The following is a 21,277-nucleotide window of genomic DNA, read 5'->3' as shown; positions in this document are numbered from 1 at the left end:
ATGGAGAGAATAGATGAACGAAAACTTTATCAAAGAAAAATATAAATAGAAATATATGAAGAAATACTTTTTATTATTAATATCAGGGAACTGCAAATAAATCTCATGAGGTAACACCTCACATCACAGAAGCTAGTACATACCAAAAAGAGCAACAAACAGTATTGTCATGGACACAGGGAAAAGGGGACCCTGATTCACTGATGGCTGGCATGTCACTCCAGTCTTTTTGGAAGACAATATGGACATTCCTTAAAAAACTAGAAATTGGGGGCTGGAGAGATAGCATGGAGGTAAGGCGTTTGCCTTTCATGCAAGAGGTCATCGGTTTGAATCCCAGCGTCCCATATGGTCCCCCGTGCCTGCCAGGAGCAATTTCTGAGCATGGAGCCAGGAGTAACCCGTGAGCACTGCCGGGTGTGACCCAAAAAACACACACAAAAAAAAAAACCTAGAAATTGAGCTTTTAATAAGACTTAGTAATTCCACTCCTGAGAATATACCCCAAGTGTCCCAAAATACAATGCAGAAAAGGCACTGTTCATTGCAACATTATTCACAATAGACAAAATCTGAAAACAACTCAACTGCCCAAGAACAAGTGACTAGAAAAAGAAGCTATAATACATACACACAGTGGAATACTACTTGACCAGATGAGAAAATGAACTCACATAATTTCTGGTAGGTACCTGGTCAGATCTGGAGGGTATTATGTTGAGTGAAATGAAAAAGAGGGAGAGGGACGGACACTGATTTTATTCACATGCAGAATATAAAGAAACATAGTAGGTAATAACAAATGCAAAAAGGCAATAGAAAGGAAGAGTACCGGTGGGGACATATTCAGGAAAGGGGATAGGATATAGATGAAAGAAAAATGGTCACTGTAAACTAGGACTGGGTGCTAAAAGGAGTGGGGGGTTGATATGAATGATACCCTACCAGTAACAGTACTGTAAACTACAGTGCATAAAATGAAAATAATAATAGTTAAATATTGCCAGCCATAGAGGCAGGATGATGCCAGGAGGAAAATGGGGGGCATTGGTGGATGGACGTGAACACTGGTGAAAGGATTGATGTTTGAGCACTGCAAACCTGAAACCCAGTCATGAATAACTTTGTAATTCATGGTGGTTAAATAAATAAGAGTGTTCACCTAGTCCTGATAAGGTAAACTTTTTAAAAAGAGCACATACATGTATTTTTTGTTTTCATTTACAAAGCACAGTGCAGTGTTGGGTGGTAACAGTAATTAAGCTGTGATTTTGACAGTGGTGGGTGACAAAGACCACACCATCCTGTTGAGTGAACAGTGTCCCCGTTCCAGGACACTCAGCTCAGACATCCTGGCTTGCAGAGTATCCTTCCTGATATCAACTCAAAAAAACCCAGGAAATTCAAGTAGGTAACATCCTACCATAAAATGTTGGACTATTGGATACCTGTCAGCACTTTGTGGCACCACTGGCAATAGCGGCCTCTGAAAGACCATCCAGGAAAGAGTATTTGATCAAGTATTTAATCAGTCCAAAGCCATAGACTGTACTTTGGCCCAGAAAGTCTCACATCTGTCACTTAGATATGCTCATTACACATAAAAGTTTGCACAAGAAATGTACTGCAGCACTGTTTGAAAGAGTAATAAATTAGAAACAATCTAAAGCAGATAAGAAAATTGTATTCTAGACATAAAATGCGAAGGCATAAAAACTCATGAGATAATAAAAGGGTTAGATCCCTATGTGCTGTTATAAAAAAAAGTCTCCAAAGATTTTGTTTGTTTGGTTATTCTGTTTTGTTTTGTTTTTCATTTTATTCCTTTTGGTTTGGGAGCCAAACCTAGAGTACTCAGAGATACTCCTTGTTCTTGGGGGCATGCAGTGCTTGGGAGTGAACCCAGGTCTTCTGCACGAAAAGCATATGCACCAGATTATTGTGCCTCTCTTTGACCCTGAGATGTTTTTGAGTGAAAAGAAGAAAGGCAGAGAACCATGTAAAAACTCCTTCCATAGGGGAAGGGGATTTTTTGTACACATACATGCACATACATACCTTCAGGTATGTGTCCTCTCCCTGCATTTTCATGCAGGATACACAGAAATGGGACAGTATGACCTGTCTAGAAAATGAGCCTGGGCACATAGAGAAGAGACTTCACACTGTATCTCGTTCTCCTGTTAGGACTGTTTTTGTCCACGACCATGCATCTCTTTTTTTCAGTTAAAGAAAATAAATCTGCTTTTCTTAAAATATATATATCCATCCAAAACAGAGCAGGAGAAATAGTAGAGAGAGGTAAAGCACTTTTCTTGCATGATTAATCATGCAGTGAACAGTCCCTGACACTGTATGAGTCCCCCAAGTTGGACAAGAAGTAACACAAGTAACAGTGGGTGACCCCAACTGGAAAACCTGTCTAATGCAGCAGGGCCAGAAGTCCATGGTCAGGTAATGACAATGCAGAGTTCAGGAAAATTCTTTGTTCGACTAGTACAGAATTTTACCGGAGTCCACCCTCTTCTCTATCTGTTGTACAATCCTGCAACTGTCCATATTAGGCTAATGGGATACTGATGTGGCTCTACCAGCCTGGCTTGCAGAGTCCTGGTGGGTGATTTCAGAGGTCTGGAATGTGAGATAGGCTTATCTAGGCCATGAGATAGTAGCTTTCCGCTCCAGCGTCATCCCCTTCTCCCCTTTTACCCTACCTTCATGCCAGTGGGGTCTGCTAAAAAAAAAAAAAAAACCAACAACAACAACAACAAAAAACTCAGCAGCTGGGGGAGAGGCACAAGCTTTCTTTATTCCCCAGGTTTGGGTTTTTCAGCCCTGTGGAGCTTCTACAGAAACAAAGGGGGCAAGGATAAAAATCTTAAGCAAAAAAATATGGGGCAAACTTGCTGGATGCTCTTGCAACAAAGACATTTCCTCTAAAAAAGATAATCCAAGCATTTCCATTTTATAGACTAGTCCTATTTCTGTTGCTGACAAGAGCCCATGAGTGTTTTCTTCAAGTGTATCTTTATGACAATGCTGTACAAATGCCTTCTTTCTAAATCCGTTACCTGTGATTACTCTAACATAGCCCCCCTGTGAAGTATAGCAGATAGATCTCAACTGAGAACTAAGACACTCATTATAAATGGTCCCCCAAGTCCTGTCTTAGACTTTCTTCTTTCCAGCCAAATCTCAGTGCCTCTCCAGAATCCTTTAAGGCATCCTTCTTTGCTCTTACCCTCTTCTCTCCACATGCACATTTATTCCCATTCTCTAAGCTACACACTCTATAAAAGATAGCCCCCTTAATCTGTGCTCCCTCCAGTTGTGCTCTTACTTAGTCTGCAAGAAAACTCAACTATTCTGTCACACTCCAAATCATACCTCCTATTCCAGAAAGCATTCCCAGACTGTTCTCACCCTCCCCACATTGCTCAGTTGGTTGCCTGCTTTTCTATGCTCCTGCATAGCTGTGTATACACCTCTCTTATAGTGTTTAGGATATTAATGGTAATCATAGGTAAACATCACTTATCATTTATGTACTAGGCAACATTCTAAACAGTATCTAAAGATTACCTCTTTAACCTTCAATGAGGGCGGTACCATGATTATTCCCACTGTACAGAGAATGCTGCTCAGGATCAGTGATTTAAGTAACTTTTCCAAGGCCACAGAAGTGGCTGATAAGCGCTTAGACAAGAACCTGGCAGATAATAGCTACTCAATAATTATTTGCCTTGTGAATCATTAACTAAGTGAAGAAATATAAAAATAAATACATTTCTGCTTCTTCTATAAAAAGCTCAAGCAAGAACCACTTCTCACTCAACTTCCAAACCACCCCCCTGCCAAATGGCTGACTCTGGAAGGTGTTGGGCAATAGAAAGAGCTAATGAATAAAAACAAAAGAACAAATCAACAAAGTCCAAATGCTGGCAGCTAAGCACTTTCAGCCTTCTGTGTGTCCTCTGACAAATACAGAGATTAAACACACTTTTTCTAGCTAGCATTAAAAATACAGTGCTGGGGGTGGAGACACATTGGGGAGATAATACAAAGGGCAGGGCATTTGCCTTGCAAGTGGAGGACCAAGAGTTGATCCCTGGCACTCCATATAGTTCCATGAGCCTTGCCAGGAAGGATCCCTGTGTATAGAACTGGGAGTAAGCACTGAGTACTTCTGGGTGTGGTCCCCAAACGAAAACAAAATAACATATAAAAGAGAAGTTCATTGTGGGGAGGGGAGCTAGAGTAACAGTACAATGGGCAAAGTGCTTTCCTTGCATGCAGCTGACAGGGGTTTGATCCTTGAGACTCCATATAGCCCCCTGAGCCTGCCAGCAGTGATCCCTAAGCATAGAGCTAGGAGTAAGCACTGAGCATAGTTGGGTGTGGCTTCAAAACAAAGCAGAAGCAAAAGTCCATGGGACTGAAGAAAGAGGTCAATAGACTGAGTCTGGGTTTTGTTTGCATGCTAATGGACCAGGATTTATCCCTGGCACTGCATGATCTCCTGAGCATTGCCAGAAGTGTCTCCCAAGCACCATACTTGGTATAATCTACCCAAAACATTGGATATAGTCTATAAACAAACAAAAAAATTAGAGATCTATATAAATGTTCAGTTTGCATGCCTTTCCCACTCCAACTTCTGTCTCACATTTTCCTCTGGGTGGTTTTCCCAGGAGAGAATACACAAAGGTGGCATGTGATCTTGGCATTACCTTATAGAAGAGACAATATCAGTCCTGAAGGAATTCATTTGCCTTGATCCTTAGCTCACCCCATCCTTATGCAAACAGATCACACCCAGGGAAAGAATAGTCAAGTGTCTGACTAAACCCTCATTAATAACAATCAATAATAAGCAATGATCCCAAGTTAGCTTGTACAACTGACACCTAAGTAGCCAGTCTGATACCCTTTAAGTTTTTTTTTTCTGTCTACTGGTACCTCCACAAGACTTTCTTCTCCAGGTAGTTCCAGATCATCTCTTATTCCTCAGCCATCAACACCAGCACTCAAGGGGTGCCAATGTAGCACAGGGTTATTAAGTGCTTGTGAAATACCAAAGTTCAGATTCACTTAGAGGCCACAGAGATGTGTCTATAGGTAGCACTGAAGTGTGAAGTGCAGAGATGGGGGTTCTGGCTACATTTGTTTTCATTCTTGCTCTACCTGTGGCTAAACAGGAGCTTGGTTACATGCTTAGTATCTGACATGCCTACATTAATTGTTCATCATTAGTGATTTTTCACATGCATGATAATGCCCAGCCTTTCTCATTTGTCTACAGCTCAACATCAGTGATATCCTTAAAGTATACCTACAGGAAATGTGTGAGCAGATTTTATCTGCTCCAGTCTGAAGAGAGGGAGGATCCTTTCTTGTGGTCTGCTTAACCCACAAAGGGGAGCACAAGGACTAGATTTTCATAATTGCAAATGAAACTATTCCCTTGAATCCAATAAGGAGAGAGATTGGTCCATAGCCAGAGTACAAATAGTCACTATCCTGACACCTGTTGTTTATCTGCCTTGCACCTCCATGCCCTTGGGAACCTCTTCTTTCCTTCCACCAATACTTGGAAAAAGCTACCCAGAATAAGTGGCCAATTTCTTCCTGGCTTTGGTTATAAACAGTGGGCCAATTAGAATTTTTCTCTGAGATTTTTCTTTTCAATATGAGCAGAAAAAATATTCTAGCCTTTTGGGACACTGATATATAATGATACTAACTAGAAGCTTCAAACATGAAGAAATTCTGTTATTAGGAATGAAGTAGAAAATAAGCACAAAGCAAAAATGCCATAAAAGTAAGCTGGAAGGAGAAAGGCTGGGGTTATATGGGCATATGGTGCTTGTTCGCCTAAGAATGACTTCCTTGCTTTGTTGAGTTTGGTTGTATCTCTGAAATGTTTCCCTTAAAGTGACTTACTATAATCACCATGGAGCTTATAGTGCATCCTCTTCTCTTTGTTGTTGCTACTTTTGTAATGCCCAAGGCTCTGGCTGTCGATACCTAGGCTCACACACCATGGCAGTATCAGAGATTGAGCTTATTAAAGTGGGGGTGGTGTCAGGAATCCAACTCACAGACTCAAGCCTGCAAGGCAGATGTGCTGCCACTTAGCCACTTCCATAAGCCCTTCCAAATTTATTTTCATCAGCATCTGATCTCTGGGATCTAGGTAGTTTTTATGATATAGACTAACACATACTTATATTTGTTCCTCTTCCTATGAAAGGTATTAAAAACTATCAAGCAAGAACCACTCGTACTCAGTATCTCAATCTTAGGCCTTTTTCTTCATACCTCATGCACCAAACATGACCCACCAGCCACATGACATGAGGGATGGTCTAGCTCAAGCATCAAAGCTGGAAAAGCATGGGCAGGTCCCCCAGATAAGGTACCATCTCATGATGAGTTTGAAATAAGAACATCTTCATGGTTATTAACCCCCCATTGCATCCTCTTGCTGGCTGACTCCCTAGAAGAACCGTCCTTGGATAATTTAAGAGAGCATCCATAACAGCTATAAGCTACTGCATCTCTGCTGTAATAGCACTTCTGAACAAAATAAGAGCTCTGACTATAGTAAGACACCATGAGACCTTTAAAAAAAAGTTACTACGGGACTGAAGAGATAGAACACGGAATGAATCTCTTGAGTCACAGGTGAATGGACCCAGCTCTGTCCCCAGCACTGCATATGATCCTGCAAGTAGTTTCAGGAGAAAACCTTGAGCACTGTCAGGTATAATCTCAGAATAAATAAATATATGAACTTCTTTTTGAAAAAAAAATTAAAGCAAACAACTAATTCTGTTCAATTAATATGATAATACTTTGAAATGCTGTCCAGTGAACTCTGAACCTTGTAATTATAAGAAATAGAATGAAAAGTTCTGGGTGGGGGTGGCACTTAGAACCCTGGCCTATCCCCTCACTCCTTTCTTCTCAAGCACATTTATTTCCTTCTCATAAGGTTGAAACTGCAGGTTATGGGCTGATACTGCCTAGATGGCCAGTGTGCTCCATGCTATAGTAATCAGTTTATTGGACCTGATGGAATGGAATTTCACTGCCCCCTCTAGCTGGCGCACCCTGAACCTGGTACAGCTTGGCAGCTGTCTGCCTTGGGGCCAAGAAAAATAGCCATCTCCCACGGTGGACTCAGCCGCTCCTCATCCCCAAAACAGAAACATAACAGCCCCGATCTCCATGGAGAGTTCAATCCTCTTGTCTGAGATTGGCACCAATGAGAATTCCAAGGCTTGGGCTGAGCTACCTCCCATTAGGTCTAAATACAGCACATTCACTTTTAACCTAAACACACAGCCTGGGTCTGTGCCCAGGGCTGACAATCCCTAAGGATCAGTAAAAACATCTTCACTTCTAGTTGCCTAGACAGTTCCAGGCATTTTAGTGCCACCCAAGCTTGAATGCACAGGTCAGCCTTGGGTTCACCAATACTGCCAATGACCACAGTACTGACAAGTAATTCCCCTGGAGAAGGTTAATACTGAGGGTCTGGCAGGACAGCAGGAGGCGTGTTGGCACCAAGCACAGAAAGAGCAGTGTTAGGGGGAAGAACAAGGGAAAGGAAGACAAAGGCCCTAAAAAAAGCCAAAACATTTTATTAGTGGTTACAAGGTGGGAGGGCTTTTAAAGCTTACTCCTGGAAACACCAATTCTCTTATTCTGTCTCTCTGTAGTATATGAGACTGAAGTCCTAGAGTTTGATGACATGAGCTGCCTTTGAGCTGTGTGGCCTCAGATTTGAATTGATTTTTCTGGCTTGCCACATCTCTTCAGTGGTTCCAAGGATTACTGTAACAGGTGTTCCATGAACTGAATATGGCTTAACACTTAGAGGTAGTGGCAATAACAGCAGAAGCAGGATAAAGACAAGCCTTGGAGTCACACCCTCTGCTTTACCCTTACTTCTTCTGCCTGGGAGAAAGCAAAGAAGGGCTGCTGAGGCTGCCATTTGAAATGGAAACTCCTAACCATGATAAACTGAGCATGAACATACAGAGAAGCTTTCAAGAGAGTCAAGCAAATAAGATACACCCACATCTAGCAAGAGCCAGACAGTGGCTAAATGACAGCCACCATCTTGCCTACAGAATCCCTGACAGTGGGGTATCAGATTCAAGGTCTCTTACCTTGGTGTTCATACATGATTTTCCCCGCTTATACTCTTTGTGGGATCCACGCTTGTCCAGCTTGTGCCACAGGGCTTTGGCTTTCCAGGTGGTCACCTTGGACTTGAGCTTGGAATAAAAATTTCTGTGGTCCAGAGGGTCAAGGTCCAGGAGCCTGGTGAGGATGTTGAAGGCCTGGAGGGTGCCTTTGCAGGTGGAAGCCTGCACAAAGTTCTCAAACACCTGGCCTGCCTGGGCCAGCTTCTCGTCTTCATTTTCCCCCATGTTGCCAGAGCCACGTGCAGCAGTGGTGAGGGCAGGATAGAGGGGAACAGCATGAAGTGCCCAGGAAAAGGCAGTACCTGCAAAGGGAGGAAGAGAAAGAGATTACCTCCATGGTGGCAGTGAGGAGTGGGTATTGGGAGGTAAAGGCACAGTTTTTCTGATGTGCTCACATGCTGACCCTAATCCTTAACAATTAGTAGAAGCCACCTCAAGAAAATGTGACCACGCCTTTACCCTTGAGTTTGGCTTGTCCACAATCTAATTTACCCCAACACTCATATCCCTCTGTAGCCTCAGAAAAAATACAGCTTGGTTCCTGAGTGCAGAGTCAGGAGTAAGCCAATAGTCCCACAAAGTGTGGTCCCTAAACCTGAAATAGTATCAATAAAGAAAACCATTTAAAAAAGCCCACTCTGGTCTGAAGAGATAGCATGAAGGTAGGGCGTTTGCCTTCTATGCAGAAGTACGGTGGTTCGAATTCTGGCATCCCATATGGTTCCCCTGAACCTGCCAGGAGGGATTTCTGAGCATTAGAGCCAGGAATAATCCCTGAGCACTGCCAGGTGTGACCCCTCAAAAAAGCCCACTCTACTGAGCCTCATGGCAAACCTATTGTTCTTGACTCTGTATAAGTTGGTTGATCAGTATGGATGGATGTAAGTCATACGCTATCAGCACACTAAAAAAAACACCCCAAGTACCTTTTGCCCTTGGTATACTGATTATTCCACCCATCCTTAGACCTCAGATTTTAAACTCTCATCATGAGCTCCAAGGGCATTCTTGTCCCTGTACACATGGCAGCTTCTCAAAACTCATCCTGCTTTCAGTGTCTGCTGGCATAGACCCTCTCCTCATCTGTGTAGGAAAGGGGTGCATGCTTTGTAAACTTGATCCAGGGACAATTTGGAACCAGTTCTCAGACCAAAGGAAGGAAAAATGCAATGGGTGTTCATTCACATCACTAAAATAGCTTGCCCAGGTCTAGGCCACTGTCTCCTCTCTCTGCACCACTCTAACTTCAGGTATTTCTTAGCTAAGTCATTTAAGTTTCAAAGTCAAAACAAAAATTAATTAGAGTTCATTTTCCAACTAGCTAGTAATTTTTCAAGAAGCTAAAGTTAGGGCAAGAAGATAAGCATGGAGAAGCTGGGGCTGACTCGGCTGACAGGATGGAGAGGTAGTGTTAAGGTAGAAGGGTTGTAAGTGAATGGGGCTCTTCAAGAGAAGATCTGAATAGTATCAATCTCCCCTCAGAGAAACTTTCTGCTCTCAGATAAAACCTTACTGTGGGTGCCTTCAGGCTGGTGACTGGCCTCATAATACTGAAAGCAGAGAAGGGCATTTATCTCCCACCTTAGTGCTCCATTCACTCCACAACAACTGGCAAGGGCAACACATCACATTGGGGCCAGAAAATACAACATGGCCCTGTAGAGCTCACTAAAGGAAAATGGACAAGTGCTTGTAGAATGTGAATACAGTGCAAGAAATCTTGTGGAGGTAGATGGCCTCAAAGAGGCCTGGAGTCATCCTAAGGAACCATCAATGGGAAGCTCCTCTACAATTCAATATTCAGAATGAGATGCATTTCAGCAGGAGACTTTTAGGCATAAAAAATCCCCTTCATGGGCCCATGTAACTGCCTATGGTGGTAATGTTTCCTCCAAATCTGAAAAGGGAACCAGGTAAGCAAGGTAGGCTTTGGGGTATAAGTAAGGCAACGGAAGGGTGAGAAAAGTCTTTGGAAAGAGAAGGTGGTGGAGAGAAAGCTGGTGAAGGAGGAGGCAAGTAAGAGGAAAGCAAAGGGGGGGGGAGACAAAAGGGAAGGGTACATGACAGAAGTCTGTTGTGATCCTTCCCTAGGAGCAGCCTGCACCTTAAAAAAAGGAGCCAAACCCCAAACTCCCTGAGACTATGAGTGAGGGGAACTAGTGATCTGCCCCACAGACCTAACCTCATACTCTGCCCAAGGGAGGTGGTAGGGGGAGGAGGTAACCTGGCTGTAGGTCCAACCATGCTCCAGCATCAGGGCCTTCCCAAGAATTGGCCTGGCTCCTGCCAGATTTGTCAAATGCAGTAGCCATGGAAGGCAGGCCCAGTTAAAATACAGCTCATCCAGATACTCTATAAGCTCCTTTCATGTCCAAGAGACTCACTTTGACGTTCAGCACACAAACATTTACCACTATTATTGCGTTTCCACTTTGTCCCCCACCCCACCTGGGTGAGAGATATCACCCAGAGAGCAGCCACAGAAAGCAGGGCCCTTGTTTTTCAGAGCTACTTAACATCTTCCGGCTTTTTATCTATCTTTGGAAACATTCTGGTATCTAAAGCTTCTATTTTTGTCTTGGGCTGGTTTTTTATTAATTTTTTTCAGTTTATGTGGTCAGGAATCATTTCTGGTAGTTCTCAGAGGGCCAGATGAGGTGCTGGGATAGAACCAGGACTAGCAGCATGTAAGGTAAAAGCCCAGCATGCATTGACTCCTCGTGGCCTTTTATAGCCATGAAATTTTCTGGAATCCAATGTCAAAGATTTCCATGTTTCTTTTCTTTTTTTTTGTTTGCTTGTTAAGAATGGTTTGGAGCATACTTGGAATCTTTCCTGGTGGTGCTTAAGGGACCCTATGTGGGTTATCTACTGGGGTGGACAGCAACCAAGGCAAGTGCCTTAATTCCTATATTATCTCTCTGAACCCTTCAGCACCTAGTGTTGAACAAAGCACATAGGAGCTGAAGGACAAACACAAAGTTGAGTTAAATTTAAGTGGCAGTCACTGTCCTTTCTACTAACGGGCAGGTGCTACAGAGAAATCCCTGAGGTTGGCGGGCTATTCAGCCTGAGCCCAAAGCCCAGCTTAACTCCCAGAAATCACTAAAATTCAAAGCCTCTGTGGTTTAATATTTTGTTTTTAATTTTAATGTTCAATTTTGGGGGGACAGTAGCCTGTTTATTTCAATAAAAGTCATTGGCATCTATGAAAGCCAGCAGTATCTGTTGTACATTTCCAACTGCCTATTCTGCTGCCCTTTCAATTTTTGTCATGTATGTCAGGGTGTTGGGATCATATCCAGCAATATTCAGGGGTCACTGCTGGTGGTGCTCAAGGGACCATATTTGGTGACAGGCTGAGGATCAAACCAGAGTTAGCCACTTGTACTATCTCTCCTGCCCCTTTCTCGTTTTGTTAAAGAAGGTTGATGTGGGGCTGCAGAGGTAGTACAGTGTGTAAAGCACTTGATTTGTATATGGAGGACTGATGTTTCATCCATAACATCCCATATGGTCCCCTGAACACTACCAGGAGTAATTCCTAACTGTAGAGCCAGGAGGAACCTCTGAGCACTGCTGGTTGTGCCTCTCACCTCTCCCCCAAGCACCAAACAAAGACAGAGGCTGATATGAGGCCTGGGGAAAATGCAAAAACATGTGCTGCCCAATCTCAACCCCCATTCATGTAAGGAATCTCCCCATTCTCATTCAAAATGTGGCTTTATAAATCAACTCCCCAAGTAGCCAACTTCTCTTCCTTCAGAATGGTGAGTTGCTAAGATGCAGCAAGCCAGACCGCCTCCCAGGAACCACTCAGAAACTGGAAGAACCTGTCTCCTCCCAGCCCTGGCTGCCTCCCCTCCTTCCCCCAGAGAAAAATGAAAGACCTAATCTCCAGGCTCCACAGAGGGCTCTGGGTAGGTGTGGGAGCTCCAGGAACTAGTCCTTATCTAGAGTGAGATAAGAGGTGCTGGGGATGCCAGACAGCCTAGATGAGCTGCTTTGGCTCTGAACCCTAGCAGCTTGTACCAGGCTCAAACCTGACTCCCTGCATCTAAATGGTCTCGACTCCACCTTCAAAATCAGTGTTCCATCTTAAGTCAGAGACCTCAAAAAATTACTCCCACACTGAGGAGGGGTGTTCTTCCCACCAAAGAATAACACAGTACTGAAAGTCTGGCCAAACTGGGTATGAATCAGGACTCGTGCACTAGCCATCTGTGGAACTATAGACAAGATATCTGATCTGATCCGTAAAATAAGATGAATGATACTTCATAGGGATGCAGGGAATAAACCCAAGCCTGTAAGTGATGGACATGACATGTAGAACAGCTGTATTACTATCTCTATTATTATATATAAGTGAGGCATTATGCACTTGGCCGCATATATTACTATTCAAAGGATTGAAAGGAGAGGTACACAGAAGCTCTAGGACTAGCTTTTCATGTTGAAAGTACTTTCAAAAGCAGAGGAAATTGGCCTTCCACGCAAAACATTTGGGCTGGAGAGATAATAAATCAGGTGTTTGCCTTGCAAGCAGCTAACCCCAGTTTAAACCCCAGCACCACAAGTGATTTCCTGAGAATCGTGAGTTGTACCTGAGCACCAAGCCAGGACTATTCCCTAAACACTTCTGAGTGTGGCCAAGTGCCATCTCTAAATAATACCAGTTCAGAATACTCAGGATCAAACCTATTTCTTAGATGGTTACCGTTGGAACAATCACTATCTGAGGATTTTTTTTGAGGATGAGGGGAGGGGAGGAGGTATTTTCAGGGGTCCTCTGGGCTCTATTCTTAGGAATAACTTCTATCAGGTTCAGGAGACCATATGGATGCAGAAATCAAACCCCAGTTGGCCATGTGCAAGGCAAATGCCCTGCCTGTGTATTATCACTCTGGCCCAAACATCTGAGTTTTAAGGTTCTAGTATATATTAAAAATATATAAATGTACTTTATATATTTACATATATAAAGTAGAGAACCTCATCCTGGATAGTTTTGAAAATAAACTAAGAAAGAGTGGTTTATATTCATGAGTCTGTGTATAAGCTTCAAGCCTTTTCTTCCAAAAACTGAATATAACAAGGAACTAGGCTACCCCCTTTATCTCCCCACCAAGAGAAAGGCCAGAGTTTAATTCAATCAGAGAACCTTGGGAGAAAACTTCTTCCTGTCAACTACTACCAGCTGTAGCCTTTTTGGAGTTTGATATAAAATATAAATAAAACCAACCTCCCAGAAATATGAAAGGTTTCTGCATTTTCTGGGAAGAAACAAGATGTGATGCTTTTATTTCCAAGAATAGCCCTGAAGCAATTTGGGTTTTGCCAACTAGAGTCCCTTATTTGTGGTTCTTCTGCTCCCCAGCCCATGTGACTTCATGAGTCACAAAGCATTGCCTCTCCCTGCTCCAGACTGTTACAGATGAGAGCCCAAGACCTCACAGTGGGAGGCAGCTTTGGGAGTAGCTTGCCCATAGCATCTGGGAGACAAAGCCACAGCTGGTACAGAGTCAGAAGGACCTTGCCACAAGGGAAAAAACACCGGGCGATACTAATGGATTCACAGTTAAGATTCCTCTACTATCTGCCTTCTCAGGCTTTCTCTATTGCCCAGTAGCATTACTTTATATGATGGGGGAGGTGGGAGAGATAAAGGCGAGAGTTTGGTACACTCTAAAAAGGCCTAAAAGGACTCAGAAAAGAACCTTTCACAAACTGTAGTCTGGACCAGGAAGAAAGTGCTGTTTTCAACTTCACCCTCAAGATTCACAGACAAGGACCAAAGATAGAATACATGCAGGAGATCCAGATTTGATCCCCAGTATTTTTGATCCCCTGAGGATATAGCTTTAAAGCACTGCTGGGAATGGCCCCAAAACAAAACCAAAAGATTCATAGATAAGATGTTTTCATTGTCAATACAACCTTAAACCCAAACCCTCTTGCTTAATATCCATCCCTAGGCTTACTTCAGCAAGGAGCTGGCATCAAGGTGAGGCAGTAACTAGCCTTAGTGGCCTTACTAAGGCTACAGGACCTGGTATTGGGTAAAACCTCATTCACAGGATACGTACAGATTCCACTTCTCCTCTGACTCAATGGAGACCTAGATTTATACTCCCAGATCACATGGCAATTAACTTGAACCAAGAGGGGCAACTGCCAGGATTTGAAAGGGGCTAAAAGGCCCACTGTCCTTGTATTTTCCTTCCAGTAATATCCTTGTTTTTCCCCAGTCCCTGTCCTTCCCCAGGTCATGACTCCAGTTAATAAATACTCCCACTGAAAGAGCCTCATGGACAGCAGGTTTTTAGTTGTTCCCCAAAAGACCAAGCCCAGGTCTCCAATAGTTCAGGTTGAAGGCCCCATGGTTGTCCAAGTACTTTCTTCATAACTAAGCCCACCTAGGCCTTGTTCTTAGGTATGTTATCTGGAACCAGACACAGGAAGGCTAATAAAAATATGTTCAACAAATTTACTATAAAGGTCAAGCAAGTTACCATTCTGCCTTTGGGTCTAAATATTGCTTGCTCTCTATTTATGTGCCTTCTGCTTACACTGCCTTAGGCTGGGAAAAGGTTTTAAGCCCACTTAGGCCCTGCGAGTCCAGCAGCATTTGGATCTTGCTCTTTCAGCCCCATCCTTCTCACAACTCTTTCCCAATAATGAGTTCTTTCCACTTGACTTGAAGTCACCTTACACATTCCTACACCTTCTAACTTCCATCCACTTGCTCCTGAAATCACCTATATTAACAGAACCTGTATGATCATGGGGCAACCATGATACATACCCAAAACACACACACACACACACACACACACACACACACACCACATCAGAGATATGTGCTGACAACATCCAGTGCAAGTAAGGACTTCGTGATCCTTCTCTGGCCTAATTTTAAGAAGCAATAATAGTGCACAGCAAAAAAAAAAAAAAAAAAAGACTCTGAGTTTCCTTTTTTCTGAGAAGTTTCCTGAATTTTGACTTTGTAACACAGCAAGGCACTGGGAAAAGAACATAATTCTAGAACTACTTACCTACATTTTCTGTAATATAAGTATAACATTGTCATATTTTATATTGAGTTGTATGTGTATATTTACACATATGCATGTCTGTAAATTTATGCACACAATAAAAATGTTTGCCCCATAATAATTTCTAGTCAGTGCTTCAGTCTGGCTGGTGCTATTGAGCTTTCTTTGAGAACTTTCTAGACAAAGCAAAAGCTTTCTGCTGCATCCTAGGAGATAGATGCATCCTTCCCTCCTTCCTGAGAACACTGTCTTGCTGCTCACAGGAATCTACCCCTGTTCCAGACCCTGCACACATACACACATACATACCATTACTTCAGCATCCTATTTAACAGGAGTCCACTGGTGGGTCACAGGCAGAAAGTAGGATTTACTGTGAATCAAATTCCATTTCCCTTCCAAATCCATGAGCCACATGGATAAAAATAATCCATCCTGTCTCCGTTGATGCGGTGCAAAAACCAAGTGATTTCAATTCTGTAGTCTCTCTTTTAGACTCAAAGTCTAAGGATGTCATGGTTTCCTAAACCAGGGTTGAATCTGACCAGAAAGTCACAGGCAGTCATTTAAGAAAAAATGTATTTATAGAGATGGTTAATCCATGTGGAAACACTCTTGCCTGCCATCAAAGTTGAACACAGAGCACAACCCAGAGACATCACAGGTTCTAGCTCACTGGAACCCAAAGTATGAGCAAGGAGGAAGAAACCAAGTGATGGCACAAAGATGAGTTTCTTGTGTTTAGTTTTATACTTTCTACATTTACCAAACTTTCTACCAGGAACTCACACCACCTTCCTAACACCTTCCTCCCTGAATACCTGGTCTTGGGGGCTTTTCTCCCAAGCTAGACTGGTCCTAGCCCCAGGACAAAGGATTCTACATCTTATTAGACCTATCAAGTTAGGGGCACCCAGGAGCCAACCACATCCGTAGGTCTCTCTCTCTCTCCAGGCATAAAGCCTGGCTCTCTGGTCTAACAGGACAAGGTGAGCCAAGGAGCCTGAGACTGAGTAGGACTCTGGACTGTGTCTGTGTCTGTTTCTTTTCAAGAAGCGGGCCAAGGAACAAGGGACATCTTTCCCAGCTGTGCCTATTAAGATCCCCACTTCCAGTGAATCCCACTAAAGAAAAATTTAATATCTTATTTGAGGGTCAAGAACTGGCAAAGTAGCACTACTGCAGTGACCCATAAGTAGCTAGCTACTGGGTCTTCCTGAGCTGGATCTTCCATAGGTTCCAGATATGGCTCCCAAACCAAAATATAAAATAGAATAAACAACCAGTCAATTTCATGTTTTTACATCTTCTCACAATAAAAATAAACAGAAAAATGTATACAAGCAACCAGCTCACCACATCACCTAGAGCATCCACTCACTCTCCATGGCCCCAGTACTATGGTCAGAACAATGCTGATGCTCAAGTCAGTCTTCATCAGCCCAGCCTAAGCAAGCCCTCTTCCACATCCCTAGGGGAGGCTCAGCAGTGACTCCCAGTCTTAGCTCCCAGAGTTTACCACAACTAGTCCAGGGAGAATCCTCCTAGGTTTTCCCAGAAAAGGTTTGCCAGCAGCTACAGTTCCTGGAAAGCAGAATGCATATTTCCTAGGTGTAAATAGATTCCCTGATAGCTCCCCAAGGAAGATTCCCTAATAGTTCCCCAAGGACAGGTCTCAATCAACCTAGATATGCTAAATGTGCCAACAGGCTCCAAAGAGTGGAAACAATCACAGGACTATTACTTGAGATTTCTGTCCCTCCACATCAGTGCTTGGCATACTTTTTACTGACTGATAGCAATTTCAGGGACATTGAGTAGGAATCCTTTTGTAATGAAGATGATCCTGTTGTTATGCAAAGTTGAATATCTGCTCTATCCTCAAATTCCTACTGTAATTAAGCCAGCTCAGGAAGTAAACATAGTTTCATCCACTAACTCCTAATATTCCTCCATGTTCTATATGCTTCCCATCTTTCCAACCCTGAGCCCTTTCCCATGATTGAAATCCACCTAGCATATCCTGTACATAAACCCCTGTTATAGTAATTTCTTCTGTGTAGAAAATTATTTATATTCTTTCTGCATGTTCTTAGTACTAAGTCCTCTCAATATAATATGTGATAAATTAGTGAATGATCAATCCTTGAGGACATCACATGAGGGCAGTGAACAACATACCAACAAACACTCAAACAGGACATGGCCATGTGGCTTGGTGGTTGTAGAGCAGGAAGAGGCAAATTGAGTCCTTCTACCTCCCAGGGGCCCTTCTTGGGAGCTGTAAGAACCTTCATTTGTTTTGTAGGTCACCCATAGCATAGAGAGCAGATCGGTCACATGTGGGTTTGTACTAGAATATATCCTCTGATAAGTTGGATTTGAATGGAAATCACCACTCCTCTTCCATTACTATGTTGGAAAACTTCAAAACAACCTGTTCCATTACCCTAAAGCTTATCTTCCATGAATAACACAGTAGCCTGGAAAAATTGCTGGACCCTTAGAAATAAACCCATCCTTCTGTATAAGGCTGTGCACACCATGTTGAAAATGATACACCCCCTTCCCTATTTGAAAATGAGATGAGAGAAAAATGGGATAACTTGCTAGTACTTTCTCTGGAAAGTGGGTATGCTAGGAAGTACACAGATAAGGACATCTGAGTAACTGAACACTCATTTATGCAAGTCATAAACAAGAGAGACAGAGACAGAGAGACAGAGACAGAGAGACACAGAGAGAGAGTCCCTGTAAAAAATCAAAGAAGCTGCCTTTCACAGGCAGGTTACTGATGCACTCATTAAGTGTGGCTTGGATACATGGTCCCTGAGAGCCCGCCCAGCACTCCCAAACAACCTGAGCCAAAATAGGTACAAACCCAAGCATCTCTATCTTGAAGACTGGGTGACTTGGTCTCCTTGGAATCTACCTAAGGCTGAAACAAGACAATGACAGGCATATTTTCCACTGAGTTTTGGCCTGACACATTTTTAAAGTCACACCCAGGTTGACCCTTTGGGATTGGATTGTGCTACTTGCTGAAACTAGGCCTCAGGAAGTTGAATCCTAGCAATTAGTCCAGAGGCTAGGCTAGAGAGGAGGCCTAGAAATCATGGTAGAATTATCTGGAAAAGGGTTTCACCATGCTGCCTGCTCAAGTTACACATAGGACCACACCCAGGCCCAGAATGATGGCAGAGAGGTCCCTTGCCCCAGAAATCCACAGCCCAGCTCTACCCATAGGTCTGCATTTTGAACAACTGTGTCAAGTAAACACATTGATTATTTTAATAGCATAAATTAGGAATAAGGATGCATTGGCTAACAAAAGTGATTCTGGGTTGTTAGTGGCTTTGTCTTACATTTAAGGGCCCAGATTTACCCATGGTTCAGTCTCTATTTGCTTTGAGTAGAAACAATGAAATGGACTTCTCCCTCCTTAGTTCCCACAGAAGACCCCAGAGATCTCAACTGCCCCCTTTCTACTCAGTCTCCCTCTACCTGAGCCTCCCTGCCCCCATGTTACAAACATCCCAGCCCAGGCACCACACACCATGTGAAGCCAGCTCAGTATCTCAGCACCATCATCATGTCCCAGCCTTTATCTTCTGTTCTTATGGCTCTTCCATGTTCAGTCCTTACAAACTCTCCCCCATACCATCCTTCATTGAGGGCTGTGTCCAAGGTGCTGATCTTCATTCATTCCTCCTGCATCTAACCCCCCAGTTCACCAGGCAACTCCATCCTGTCAACCACTAATTTCACACTCATACAGGGACCTTATACAAGGCCAATTTACCTTTCATGCCTCCTTGTTCTTCCCCTGCTACCCCAAACTCAGTGAATGGTATTGTCTGCATCAACCTTGAGGATTGTCTTTTCTGCTTGTTTTTCCTCATGTGGAAAAGCAGGCCAAATCCCCCACTCCCCCAAAAGTCTATTCCTTGCTCTCACCTGGAAATCTCCAAAACTCCTCATTCATGATTTTTCTGCTTCCAGAATCACCTCCCTCCAAATCATCTATTCCTCAGAATGCTGCCACAGAGAGCTGTTTATACAAACTACACATATGCTCAGGTTCATTCCTGTCTCAAGTCCTACAGTTGCTGAAGAACAATCTGAAGGGTAAAGTCCAAGAGTTGTGGAAGAGCAAAGCAAAAACTTCCTGATTCATTCCTTGCCTGCTGTCCAGCTTGTCCTCATTTTTTCCAGCCCCTCCTATTCTGCATTGACCAAGCTGTCCACAGCTACCCAATTCTTTCACACCTCCAGCCCTTCCTGGGCCTTATTTATTGTAGGTCCTGTCTAGACTGCCCAACCAGACAGGGAGCAATAGTGAAATCCCAGTTACCTTTAGAATGACAGCATCAAAGGTAGCAGAACATTGAGAGTTTCTGTTTGGACTCTGAAACGAGGCCTACTAGTGGTCAGTACTTATGAGGTGTGTGAACTGGACAATTACCTACCCTCTTTGAACCTGCTTCCTCCCCCATAAAGTGGGAATAATAATAGTGCTGCCCTCTGAATTGCACAAGGAGGAGCTGCAATGATGCTTGGCTGGGCAATATTCTCAGCTGCACTCTTCTTCGAAACCTCCCCTTAGCTCCCTTTCCTCACACTATACTTAGAAAAGGACCAGTCAGAGCATCATATGTACTAATCATGGATCCACTGAAGGTTTTGTCTCTGATAACAGAAGGGGTCTGGCCCCCAGTGCCTGGCACCTATACTTCTGGCCATGGCACATGCTTAATAATCACTGCTTGTTAGTCCAATCCAACTCTAAAGCAAGAACCAAACTCAGGAGAGACATTACATCATGAAGTCCCTAGTTTACTTCCACTGGAAAAACCATGGAGCCTCCAAAGCCGTCTCCACTGCCGTTTTCCCCTTCCCATCATTCCAGAGCCACAGCACACTGGCATTGGGATAGTGGAACTCCCCAGGCTCCCACTAGATTAGTGTCCACAGATTAGTATGAATTCCACCTGTTAGGCTCATGAACACCCACCCCTACCACAAAGTCCTCATTCTCTCATTATGCTCCACTCCAAATGTCTTAGGGTTCCACTGAGGTTGCCACACACACACACACACACACACACACACACACACACACACACACACACACACAGAATGGCCCCTTCGGTGCCCTATATCCAGTCTCTGCCTTCCTCCTTCCCACCTCTCCTCAAATATTACCCAGCCCCTGAAGCATAGTCAGGTCTAAACTGAAGACTTACTATGTGTAGCTTCTCACATGTCACAGACTGTATAAGAGTCTTAAGCAGTATTAAGAGCTTCATGAGATGTGAAACCAGAAAACAGGAGATATGGAATGACTATCAGTAGAGAGAGATGCCCACAGAAGCATGGTATCAGAGCTGACCATTAAGAAGTGAGTAGACTCTTAAGAAGTAGATCAGAACCATAAAGGCTAAACAATGAAAAGACAAAACAAGAAAGCAAACAAAAAATAGTGAGCTGGAGTTTTTAGAGCCAAAGATACTTTCTGTTGCTTTCTTCTAACTTCCAAAATCTGCCAGAGGTAATAGACCTGGTACTACTGCAGAGCTGTCCCAAATACAGGATAAATGATTTCCCTGGAACTTCTCTGATGCTCTAAGATGCATCACGCTGACACAGGGGTACCTGCAAGCAATTCCTGTGCCTCATGCCAGCAGTGGACATCCAGTCAGGTGAAAGGGGGCTAACCAGTTAGGCAGTCACACAAAGACATGATCCTGCTTGAGCTGGACTGGTATTTTCAAAGACCTGTTGAAACTTTTGTTGGTTTGAATGTTTGCCCCCAACCAGGACACAGCTGGAGGAAGACATTGCTAGATATAGATCAGAGATCATCAGGACTTCCATACCTTTAGGCCCAGTCATGAGGAGATAGGAGGCAAGTGACTCCCTTGGTGCCTAAGACCAAAGGGATCTTTGTAGAGCACATGCAGATCAGGACCTTTTGTCTAACACCCAGCCATTGCCTTT

General features: G+C 43.4%; 1 protein-coding gene across 2 annotated transcripts in view; it reads right to left on the bottom strand.

The window, feature by feature from the left end:
- The window catches only part of MICAL2 (microtubule associated monooxygenase, calponin and LIM domain containing 2), a 145,923-nt gene that overhangs the window by 86,611 nt on the left and 38,035 nt on the right, over positions 1–21,277 (bottom strand). The window contains exons 1-2 of one of the 2 annotated variants that reach the window (XM_049780988.1): positions 9,146–9,170; positions 8,181–8,521 (exon numbers count right to left, since the gene is read on the bottom strand). In XM_049780988.1, the coding sequence (XP_049636945.1) occupies positions 8,181–8,444 (264 nt within the window). In that variant the 5' untranslated portion in view covers positions 8,445–8,521; positions 9,146–9,170. Of the gene's footprint in view, positions 1–8,180; positions 8,522–9,145; positions 9,171–21,277 lie in introns of those variants that run through there. The other variant, XM_049780989.1, reaches the window with a different exon arrangement.

Source organism: Suncus etruscus, chromosome 9, assembly GCF_024139225.1.
Source record: "Suncus etruscus isolate mSunEtr1 chromosome 9, mSunEtr1.pri.cur, whole genome shotgun sequence".
Lineage (NCBI taxonomy): Eukaryota > Metazoa > Chordata > Mammalia > Eulipotyphla > Soricidae > Suncus > Suncus etruscus.
This window is presented reverse-complemented; position numbering and strand designations above follow the sequence as displayed.